At 43.9% G+C, this 12,665-nt stretch overlaps 1 protein-coding gene across 1 annotated transcript in view; it reads right to left on the bottom strand.

Moving 5' to 3' along the window:
- CMPK2 (cytidine/uridine monophosphate kinase 2) overlaps positions 1-12,665 on the bottom strand; it is a 40,987-nt gene that overhangs the window by 17,211 nt on the left and 11,111 nt on the right. The window contains exon 3 of the mRNA XM_082252337.1: positions 1,824-2,025. Within this exon, the coding sequence (XP_082108463.1) occupies positions 1,824-2,025 (202 nt within the window). The remainder of the gene's footprint in view (positions 1-1,823; positions 2,026-12,665) is intronic.

Here is a 12,665-nt window from a genome sequence, read left to right as displayed (position 1 = left end):
TCACTGCACCCCACAAAGGATTTTGTTCACTGCACCCCACAAAGATTGTGTTCACTGCACACCAAAAAGGATTGTGTTCACTGCACCCCAAAAAGATTTTGTTCACTGCACCCCAAAAAGATTGTGTTCACTGCAGCCCAAAAAGATTGTGTTCACTGCAGCCCAAAAAGATTGTGTTCACTGCAGCCCAAAAAGATTGTGTTCACTGCAGCCCAAAAAGATTGTGTTCACTGCAGCTCACACACAGAAAAATGGATGTGGATCACTGACACCTGCCTATCTCCAATCCCACACCACACAGCAATATCGATTGTAGTTTGTAGAACACAGTTTCCCTAAAATTCAGCAGACTCTGTCCCTAACAGGATTGAGAAGAGATCGTAGATCAGGATTGAGTGCAGATTCACCCCACCCCCCACACAGCAATATCGATTGTAGTTTGTAGAACACAGTTTCCCTAAAATTCAGCAGACTCTGTCCCTAACAGGATTGAGAAGAGATCGTAGATCAGGATTGAGTGCAGATTCACCCCACCCCCCACACAGCAATATCGATTGTAGTTTGTAGAACACAGTTTCCCTAAAATTCAGCAGACTCTGTCCCTAACAGGATTGAGAAGAGATCGTAGATCAGGATTGAGTGCAGATTCACCCCACCCCCCACACAGCAATATCGATTGTAGTTTGTAGAAGACACTGACCCTATATAATTCAGCAGACTCTATCCCTAAAATGCCTACAACTCGCCCTGCCTAAACACTCCGACCTGTCCCTCAATTCTATCCGGACACAAATGGTTTTTTCCTGCCTATCTTTCCCTAATCAGCAGCCAGCACGTTGATGTGTGCTCTCTGTCCCTGAATCTAAGCAGCATAATGACGCCGCTGCGGCTGCCTCGAACTTATAAAGACTTGGTCACATGCTTCAGACGGCCAATCACAGCTACTGAGACATTTGCAGGCATGGCTGGGATGGCTTAAGGCACACCAGTTAAACGATTGTTGATTGGCTGTTGAAAGCCCGCCATGAAAAGAGCGCCAAAGCATGCAAAACCCGGAAATAAAACGACCGAACACGGATTTTTACCCGAACATACAGTAAAGTGTCCGTGTCCGTGTTCGGGTACAAAAAATCCAATTATTCGGTACGAACACGAATAATACAGTCCGTGTTCGCTCAACACTACTTAGAAAGGGACTAAAACAGAGCATGCTCCATAGAGGACACCAGCTGGTCTACACATTCTCAACCTCAGAGTGGGGACACAGAGAAGATAGGAGGGATAGCTGAAGGCAGGATCAACCAGGTATATTTCACTGTACTCAAAACAAATGCTTTAGTGGCTTTGTAAAGATGCACGCCCTGTTATATAGCATGTAATGAGAGTTTTTCTGGGTTTAATGACACTTTAAGAGGATTCTGTTATATATTTTCAATATGAACAGAAAACTGTTGATCCAGCCAGAACTATTGTGATCTGATAACTTCCTATGCTCTCTGCCTTTGCTCAGTGTTATTAGATAGCATTGCTTCAAGCTATCTCTGAGGACCAGAGAATACTTTCCCAAAGTTATGAAGGAGAGGGAGGTGTTCTGTAGTCTGGTTTTAAGGTGGCAATTTGTTTCCTCTATAGATACAATTCAGTCAGTAAGGATTGTCACCCTAGGAAATGTGTTACTGAAAGTATCACCAGGTGAAAAAAAAAGGGGAAAAAGCCAGAAGAAGGAAACAAATGCAGTCATCACATTGTAGGACTGGTAAACTGCAATTTACCAAATTTGTGTTCTTAGGTTTAGATACAGTATATTTAAAATATTATCCCACCTGTCTACAATCACTGGAGATACTTCAGATGCTTTTGCAATGTCCACTGCTGCAACATAGTTACTTAATGCATAGTATGCTCTTTTTATGAGTGACGTCTCGTCATCAAAGGTTTTCCTCCATCGACTAATAGAATCTGGTGGTGATCTAAGTAGTGCTGCTTTCAGATGCTGTTTCAAAGACTCCGTCAAAGTAGATTTTCCTTAAAGGAAAATAAAACATGATTATATTTTTTTTTGATGATCAAATCAAAGAAAGAAGTTGTAAAACTCAGACGTGAAATATGAACAAAGTATATCCCTCTATATTGTGTACTTGACCCAATTAGGAGCACTAAGTGTCATTTCTGTCTGCTGCTTCATTTCTCTGCTATAAGCATGAATCAATTCTGACAAGTTTTCCTGACACCAAGGGAAAAATGTGACAGGGGAGGGAGCTCAAGCTGATGGAAAGCCTCAGCTCTGTCCCTGTGTGCTGTGTGGAGGGGGTGTGTCCCGTCTTTTCCAATCAGCTCTCAGAGCGCTCCTCACTGAGCCTGGCAGAGTGTAATTTCAGCTCTGTCCCCTTTTTTCTAAAAGCTCAGACAAGCTTTATAAATTCTCGTACTTTGAATGCCTTTAGAGAATAGAAGACTGCAGATAAGCAGGTACAACTTATGCAGGAGGATTAGTTTAATTTTAAAGGCCCATCACATCACTGGGTATATGGAAGGGTTTACAACCACTTTAAGCTTAAAGTTACAGTATGTTTAAAATAATTTATTTAAATATATAGCTGTCACATAGACTACATGTTTTGAATACCCTTCAGTTTTTTAGAATTATGTTTAAAAATACAGCTCAAAGCCATATGGATGCAGCCAAACAATGTTTAAATGACAAATCTGACACATTTAAAGTGGTATCAAACTCATGTGTTTGCTTTTTACCTATAGGTAAGCCTATAATAAGGCTTATCTGTAATTACAGTAAATATCTCCTAAACGTGCACTGTTTAGGAAATATTTACTTTAGCAGCAGCCGCCGACATGCGTACTAGGCTCTTAATAGACTATGCCATCCATTCAGAACTCTGTACTGCGGCTGTAACTTCCCCGTGCATGTGCGGGAGTGATGTTATCACAGCTCGGCCATACATACATACATACTACAATTACAAATAATAATAATAATAAAAATAAAAAATGCAAGCACCCCTGTCCCCCCTTGTTTGCACACAAAGGCAAATGCAAGAATCGGTCTGGTGTCTATGTAAAAAGCAATTGCCCCATGCATGTAAGATATAGCCGCGATCGTCAGATCGAGGGCGGTAATTCTTGCAGTAGACCTGCTCTGTAAATCTAAAGTGGTAACCTGTAAAGGCGTTTAAAAATGTATGTAGTTTTTTGCTGTTGCACGGGCGTGCGCAATTTATTTATTTTTTTTAACAAGATTTTATTGAGGTTTGTCATAACAGAACATACAATAACCATTAGTGATGCAGGGAGTAAAAGTCAGAACATACATCGAATAGCACGTCACTGTAAAACAACAAGGGATTGCTGACAAATATGTAAATCCAGAAAGAAAGAAAAACCTAATATGCATTAACTAGAACAGGGGAACCTTAATAAAGGGTAAGGGGGAGGGGTAGAGGAAAAGGAGGAAGGGGCAAAAGGGGAGGGGGGAAAGGGGGAGGGGGGAAAGGGGGAGGGGTGGGAGGAAGGGAGGATGGGTAAAGGAAGAAAGGGAGGAAGAAGGGGGAGGAGAGCGCATTGCTGTTATCAACAAGGAACCAAAGATTTGGGGTGGGGGTGAGGGTGTGTGAGCCTAATGGATATGAGAAGCGAAAGTCAAGAGTTACTTAGTGAAGAGAAGAGCAACCAGTCATTCAGAGTGCGAAAGATGCAAAATAAAAGTGAAACTTGTCTGATTATGAGATAGGGTGAGAAGGACCTCTCGGTTCCCTTGATGGAGTGAGATCCTATATGGTAGCATAGTTATGCCATTTGCGGTGAAAGGTTGCATGACTCTGATGTGGCTGAACAGTAAGGTCTAGTTGCTCCTTCGTCCAAAGGGCACTGAGATCTGAGCGCAGCTCTGAGATGGTCGGAGGAGAGATATCCATCCAGCGTCTGAGAATTGTTCTCTGTGCTATCATATAACATGTAAGCAGCCATTGCTTGTTTTGTCAGAATGTGATCTTTTGTCGTTTCGGCAAAGATTCAAGTTGAGTATCCAAGTAACCAAACAGGAGAGCATAAATGTCTTTGGTGAGTGTTATAGGAGAGAGTCTGGTCCTAGAATTTAGAGATGCGAGGACATTCCCAGAGCTTGTGAAAACAAGGATGGATATTGGAGTTTACATGGTGTGTAAAGATGATTTTGTTGGTCTGAGGAGCGTCTTAGGTGGGGGATGTATGCCCTGTGAAGAATTTTAAATTGTTGTTCACGCCAAAACTCATTAGGAACAAAAAGACATGTAGTCACATAGCCCCTTAGAGCAAAGTGGTGAGCTTCACTGGAGTGAAGGACTTTATTCCAGGGTGAGGCTATCTGCAATGAGACAGCTTTAGAGAGTTCTCCATGCAATGGCTTGTAGAGATGAGAAATTTTGTGTTTGCCCTGCGATACCCATGAGTCCAGAATAGTGCCTTTGAACTGAAGGGATTTAGATGAGCAAAGAGTATTGACAAAGCTCAGGCATTGGTGAAGAAGTAGATGGTGTTGAGGTGATACCTCAAAAAGTCGAGTGAGGTCAGCTAAACTAAGGGGGGCACCTGTGTAAACATTGTACAGGTCGGGAGAACCTGGTCAGGCCCTTTGAGGACCAGAGGAGAAAAGCAGGGTGTTGCTGCGCTTGCGGAAACTGGGGGTGATACCTGATGGGTAAGTATCTGGATATCCGCTGTGGGGATCCTAGCTTTTTCCTTGTTTCCCTCCAGGCCGCTACTGTGTCTCTAACTAGAACGTTAGAGCGCAAATGAGGAGGCAGGTCCCCGTTTCCGCAATGAAGCAACAAAACCAAATCATAAGGTGCAGTAATTTGAGTTTCTATATCAAAATTCATGTACCGGATTTCTGGCCAATCCAGTCAAGGCATCCGCGTAGGAGGCAAGAGATATAAATCCTTGCATTGGGAAGGCTTACCCCCCCCCCCCCATCGTGTTTTGGAAGGTACAATTTTTGGAGGGTGATGCAGGGTCGACGGCCTTGCCAAAGGAAGGCAGTCAGGGCCCTATTAAGTCTGGTAATATCACTGTGCTTTAAAAAGGAGGGGGATGGTTTGCAATGGGTAAAGTAATTTGGGGAAGCTAGACATTCTGTAAAGGCGGCACCTTCCAAAGAAGGTAATAGGTAAATTACGCCAATGTTGTAGTTCTGCAATTATTCTGTCTAGAGCTGGGGAGAAGTTAAGACGATAAAGGGAGGAGGGGTGGCTGCCAATTTTTATACCCAGTTAGATGATGCGTGTGGTGGTCACTTTCAAAGGGGAGGAGGAGGCCCAGTAAGGTGTGCGTGTGGTGTTCAGAGGAAGAATTTCACTTTTAGAGAAGTTGATGCGTAGACCTGAGCATGTGTGGAAAGTTTCAAAGACAGATTGGATTATCGGCAAGAGTGTGGCGTGGATCCGAGGTGAAAACCAATACATCATCTGCAAATAAGGCTGTGCGAAGTTTTTGGTTTCCAACCCGGATCCCTTTCAGGCGGGGATGTTGTGTATGGGTCCTGGACAGGGGCTCGATAGCGAGGTTGAACAGGAGAGGTGAGAGTGGACAGCCTGTCTTGTACCTTTATACAGTCGGAAAGATTGAGAGGCAAGGCCCACGGTCATGACTTGGGCCGAAGGAGAGGAGAACATAGCCCATATCAGGTGAGAAAATGGGCCCGAAAATCCAAATTTAGCGAGGACCAACTGCAACCACGGAAAGCTGACGTTATCAAATGCCTTTTCGGCATCAAGTGTGATAATCACGGAATCGGTGGTGGAGTCCGCCCTCGCGGTCTCCAAAGCCACCAGCACTTTCCGAATGTTTGAGGTCACTGACATGCCTTGAGTAAACCAGCTTGTGCTGGATGAATAAGGGTAGGGAGGAAGGAGGCTAATCTGTTGGCGATAATTTTAGAGAGCAACTTGGAGTCAAGGTTAAGCAGGGATATGGGGTGATAAGAGCTGGGGTCTACAAGATCCTTTCCCTTTTTGGGGATAAGTTTAATAAGGGCTTGGAAACCAGTGGGTAAGTATGGGCTGCTTGAGAGAATCTGATTAAAGGCAGCACACAAAGTAGGGGCTAGGGAGCTGGATGCAATCTTATAGAATTCAGAGGTGTACCCATCGGGGCCAGGAGCCTTTCCGGGGGCTAAAGTTTTTATCGTATCCGCAACTTTGTCGAGAGAGATGGGGGCATTTAAGAGGTCTAGCTGTTCTTGTGAGACCGTGGGTAAATGGACAGTAGATAGGAGAGTGGAGGCCACAGTATCGTCTATTGGGTCGGGCCCATATAGGGATTTGTAATAGAGTTCAAGCACTTTAATGACATCCTGAGGAGAGTCAACAACTTGGCCCTGGGAGTCTCTCAGGGCCGAAATGCAAGTGGGAATGAAGGGGGGCCTGCCGAGGGAGGCCAAGAGTTTTCCGGGTTTGTTTCCGTATTTGTGGAACTGCCAGTCTCAAAAGGATTTATGCAGAGAGCAATATCCTCTGATTATGTCTGTGCGGACGATACGCGTCAGGAGCTCGCAGTAGAACTTCTATATGTCATATTGCCTGTTACCATGCGATTTTTGTAAGTGTGATTCCTTTTATTTCATTAAAAGTTTTTAGCAATATTAAGCTATACGCACTCCTCTTTTTGGTTTTCATGTCATCTGGTTTTGAGAGACTCCCTTCCGTTTCTTCTTACCATCACATGAGCTGAAAACTACATCCATAGTATATTCGTAGGAGGAATCAGGATCATCTTGTACAGCTTAATAGGTCTGTTTGCTATAAGGCAATTCAGACCCATTTGATCTGGTGAGCGCCCATTCTATTTGTTTACCTGGTGTTGGGATTCACTTTCTCACATTTGGATATGATTATATTCACCGACAAGATGTATCACTTCTTTGGGACTTTATTTTAAGCCTACTCATGTTATTGGACTTTATTTAAATACTATTTCATGCATTTATGATTTATTTGTTGTATATTATGTACACGTTATTAGCGCCGCACTTAATTTTTTCCTTTGCTATGTTATTTTACTAATTAAATCATTGAGAATTAAATATTTTTGTGTTTTCCATAGTTCTTGCTCTGTCTCTCAGTATCTTTATGTGTTTAAATGAGTTTCTATTGTTTTAAAAGTGTGTTTAAAGACCTTAAAATGCTTTTAAAAGTTCAGTGACAGTAAAAAAAACATGCGTTCAGTGTATTTTAATAGGGTTTTTCTATTTTGCGGATTTTCACTTATCGCCGGTGGGTCCGGAACGCGATAAGTGGGGGGTTTACTGTGAATACTGTGTACTGTGTGGGCCAGGTCCATAAATATTGGGACATTGACACAATTCTAATCTTTTTGGCTCTATACACCACCACAATGGATTTGAAATGAAACCAACAAGATGTGCTTTAACTGCAGACTTTCATCTTTAATTTGAGGGTATTTACATCCAAAGCAGATGAAAGGTGTAGGAATAACAACAGTTTGTATATGTGCCTCCCACTTTTTGAGGGACCAAAAGTAATGGGATGATTGGCTGCTCAGCTGTTCCTTGGCCAGGTGTGTGTTATTCTCTCCTGATTCCAATTACAAGGAGCAGATAAAAGGTCCAGAGTTAATTTCAAGTGTGCTATTTGCATTTGGAATCTGTTGCTGACAAACCATAATATGAGATCCAAAGAGCTGTCACTATCAGTGAAGCAAGCCATTATTATCCTGAAAAAACAAAACAAACCCATCAGAGAGAAAGCAAAAACATTAGGTGTGGCAAAATCAACTGTTTGGAACATCCTTAAAAAGAAAGAACGCACTGGTAAGCTCTGCAACACCAAAAGACCCGGAAGACCACGGAAAACAACTGTGGTGGATGACCGAAGAATTCTTTCCCTGGTGAAGAAAACACCCTTCACAACAGTTGGCCGGATCAAGAACACTCTCCAGGAGGTAGGTGTATGTGTGTCAAAGTCAACAAACAAGAGAAGACTTCACCAGAGTGAATACAGAGGGTTCACCACAAGATGTAAACCATTGGTGAGCCTCAAAAACAGGAAGGCCAGATTAGAGATTTCCAAACAACATCTAAAAAAGACTTCACAGTTCTGGAACAACATCCTATGAATTCTGAAGTGTTTCGGGCAATATTATCTGCTCATATTCAGCCAAATGCTTCAGAACTCATTGGACAGCGCTTCACAGTGCAGATGGACAATGACCTGAAGCATACTGCGAAAGCAACCAAAGAGTTTTTTAAGGGAAAGAAGTGGAATGTTATGCAATGGCCAAGTCAATCACCTGACCTGAATCCGATTGAGCATGCATTTCACTTGCTGAAGACAAAGCTGAAGGGAAAATGCCCCAAGAACAAGCAGGAACTGAAGACAGTTGCAGTAGAGGCATGGCAGAGCATCACCAGGGATGAAACCCAGCGTCTGGTGAAGTCTATGCGTTACAGACTTCAGGCTGTAATTGACTGCAAAGGATTTGCAACCAACTATTAAAAAGTGAAAGTTTGATTTATGATTGTTAATCTGTCCCATTACTTTTGGTCCCTTAAAAAGTGGGAGGCACATATACAAACTGATTTGGATGTAAATACCCTACAGCAGGGGTGGGGAACCTACGTCCCGGGGGCCGCATGCGGCCCTCAAAGTCATTTGGTCCGGCCCCCCATGCAGCTGAGTCTGTGTCTCTCAGCTGATCTGTCAGAATGGAGCCAATGCTTCCTGTATAGTTCCGGTGTTCCGTGAAAAAACCATACCTGTGAGAAAACCATACCCTCGTCACTTCCGGTGCACCTACGGAGGGTATGGATTTCTCACGGTAGTTACATTTGCGACGGTTAGATTAAAACAGCTCCTCTGCAACATACATCATCTCCGCTCCTTCCCCTGTCACTTCCCTGATCTCGGGTAATAAATATAAAAGCGGATCACGGAGCAGCGATCGCCGTCATTTACATCTTATACACCCGCCGCCGCTTTTATATTTATTAGGGCAGATCAGGGAAGTGTCAGGAGAGGAGATGATTGATGTTGCAGCCGAACTATTTTAATGTACCCGCCGCAAGAATAACATTATACACAGTGCCTCGATTATTTCATGCCCTCCGAGCATGCGCACTTGTCAAATTCTTTTATGTTCAATTTGGTATCCGGGGCTCTGAGCATGCGCACTGCTGCGCTGCTCAGCTGTTTCACACAGGAAGTGACGAGGGTATGGTTTCTTCACGGGGTATGGTTTTTTAACGTTACACTGGCTCCGTTCTGACAGTCTGAGTGAGTCACAGGCGGAGTGATATCAAATGCACTCCGCCTGTGACCAATACAGGAAACATCGCCTCTTCCTCCAGCACGGCACCGCTGCTAGCCAGCATTTCCCGCCAGCAGCACACACAGCAGTACCAGCCAGAACCAGCAGTACCAGCCAGCAGTACTAGCCAGCCGTACCAGCTAGCAGTACCCACAGCACAGTACCAGCCAGCAGTACCAGCCTGAGCCAGCAGTACCCAAGGCAGTATCTACAGCACAGTACCAGCCTGAATCAGAAATACCCACAGCAGTACCAGCCTGAGCCAGCAGTACCCGCCAGCAGTACCCACCGCACAATACAAGCCAGCAGTACCAGCCTGAGCCAGCAGTACCCACAGCAGTACCAGCCAGCAGTACCAGCCAGCTATACCCACCAGCATTACCCGCCAGCAGTTCTTTTCAAAACTTACCACCACAAAGTCGACTGCGCTCCAGACTGACTGACGCAAACCTGGAAAACCAGTTGCGAGTAGCAACATCATCAATACCAGCTAACATCACACACCTCCCCAAAGAGAAGCAGTTGCAGCCATCACATTAGGGGTGAGTTAATTAAATGTTTGACCAAATATAACAGGCACATTTTTAAGTTGATAATTTTGTACGGCCCCCGAATGATTTCATAAATACCCAAATAGCCCTTTGCAGAAAAAAGGTTCCCCACCCCTGCCCTACAGGGATAACAAACCTTAGAGGTAGTCAGCTAGGCTGTATGTATATATTGTTGGTTCTTTCACCAAACAAAGTTTGTTTTGTGGGGATTGCATCCTTTTGCTGCACCCTCAATTGTAAATTTGTATGTCAGATGTATACCTATATTTTTGCACGTAATTTACTTGCTTGTATATTTGTTATTTTTCCCTTTTTCCCTTTTCCAAGTTAGTGGGATACTCCTAATCTTTTGGCAGGATTTTTGTAGGGGGCGGCTGCCCCAGAGCGAATGGGACGTGGCTCATTTTTGGTGGGGGGTGGATGTAGCACCCTCCTAAGTAGGTGCTAGGTAAAATATATTCATGACCCTGGTCTGCTTATCAGGAGGGTCTAATCTGTCAGTTAGCCTGTCACATGTTTCCAGGTGTGTCCTGTTTAGTCTGGGGAGTCTCCCCAATGTATCCAATGAGGGACCTTGTTGGGCAGTGGAGGAAACCTAGCCAATAGCACACCAGGGTTTATGACTGTCCCAGCAGGTGGGCATTGCTGCAATGCATTCTATGATTGGGAATAAATCTGAGGGGAGCATGTGACAGGGTGTCTTTTGGCAGGAAGTCAGGTCCCAGGAGGAGGGTGACGGCTGTCTCTCCTCCTGTTGCTAAGGAAGGTGGTCCAGGCAGTCGGCCAGGGGTTGAGCTGTGCTGCAGAGGATCCAGTGTGTGCTGACCAAGTGGAGCTGCTGGGCAGGATTATTCTGGAAAAACAGTATCGTGAGTACTTAAGCACCTGCCGAGGGGTCTGCCTAAGAGACAGGACCACTCCAGAGAGGTCAAGGGGATCAAGGAGCCAGCTACTGTGTTATAGTAAAGGGGGTGCCAAGTTGTGAAGCCCTGAAGATTAGGGGTTAAAGGGGGTGCCAGGAAGGGCCTTGAAGTTGTTCAGCAGTGCAGTGTACTATTAAAGTCAGCTACCTCAGGAAAGGAATGCCTTAGGAAGCTAATAGGACTCTTTCACAGTCAAAGGTGAAATACAGTAAGCGGCCTAGCCGTGACTAGCTCAATCAACGTTAACCAGCGTTGATCAGCATTTATCAGATTGTCCCTGCTTGTTGTGTATAGTTTAGTTCTGTTGGAGTATCCCACTCATCCCTTCTCCTATCCAAGTTCCTAATAAAACCTAAAAGCCAAAGAAACTGGACTGGTCCTTGTCTGAGGTAAAATCACTAGGAAACATGTCAGAATGGTCTACTGTTGCTAATGGTAACCCAGGGGAACCCGTCTTCAGCAGCTCCCTTGGGAGTAGTGCTACACATAAAATGGACGTTGTATATAGCAGATTTAAAGGGACAATACCGATGTACCTGTTTGATGTTTGTGAACACAGAAGATAGCGCTTTACAAGTATTGTTTTAGATAACTATTTAGTTCTATATGTGGGTATTTATGTTGGCAGCTTTCCGTTTACATTTTATTTAATGCTGTTGTGCAGTTGTGATTTGTAACACATTCTTAAACATTGCAGGAAGGAGTTTTTTTTGGTTTTTAAAGATAGACTTATCTAGATCAGGGGTAGGCAACCTTAAAGTGGAACTTTACCAATAACAAATTGATAAAAAATTATGCTCTTTAGCAAGTTACATACATTCCACATGAATAATTATGCTCCAAAATTAGTGTGCTGTAAATTTCCTACAGCATTGCTCCTGTTTCTTCTTACTGGAGGCTGCCATTTTGCTGAAGCCCAGAGCCCCTGAACAGCAGTGAATCATAAAGCGGAACTAAACCCCTCGATTTAACATTTTCAAAAAACAGTTACATTCCTGGAATGCCAGGATTGCTAAGTGTCACATTTGCTTATGTCCTCAATCAAACTGTTAAACCATCAAATGGCCGGTGTCATAACTGACCACATGTGCAGCACCATGGCAGTTTCAGATCAAACAGAAGCAGCTTCCTTGGCTGTAAATCAATATAGCAAATAGATAAATAATATCACAAAATGAGGAAGTGCCTTATGTGCAAATGTGCAAAAAATGTCCACATATATAAAGTTCATAAGTGACTCAGGTGAAAATGCAAATAAATCTTGAGTGCCAATATAGAAAAAAAATGTGTGCAGGTGCTCTGTGTTGAATCCTCCAATAATCCAAATGCTGGTACTTGTGGTGTCACCGTGAGGAATAGTAGGAGAATACACTCACCACATGTCCACCTCTGAAGACGTCATACGCATTGATGAAACGCGCGTAAGGTGGAACGCACGCTGCCTACGTCACGGGTGCCTGAGTGGAACGCAAGCCGGTATTCACCGTTTTGGCTGGCGATTTTTCCGGTTTTTTTTTTTCAGTTTTCTATGTACTGCCTATTTATCTACCTCATTAAAGACTAATTTTAAAAGGTTTTACACTATCTTGAGCTTTTTTACTTTTGTACCCTGACCGGACCCTGTGGATTAAGGCTGTCCAGGAGATTGACCCCGGACCAACACGGTACTACAAAGCCCAGCAGTATCCTCTCTGGCCCTGGTGGCCACAAAGCACTTACAGGTCCTAATACCATGTGGTATTTAGGACCCACAACATCTGGTGAGTGTATTCTCCTACTATTCCTCACGGTGACACCACAAGTACAAGCATTTCAATTATTGGAGGATTCAACACAGAGCACCTGCACACATTTTTTTCTATATTGGCACTCAATA

Source organism: Pelophylax lessonae (assembly GCF_965119305.1).
Source record: "Pelophylax lessonae genome assembly, chromosome: 3".
NCBI classification, from domain to species: domain Eukaryota; kingdom Metazoa; phylum Chordata; class Amphibia; order Anura; family Ranidae; genus Pelophylax; species Pelophylax lessonae.
The sequence above is the reverse complement of the archived record's forward strand: the minus strand, read 5'-3'. Positions and strand labels throughout refer to the sequence as shown.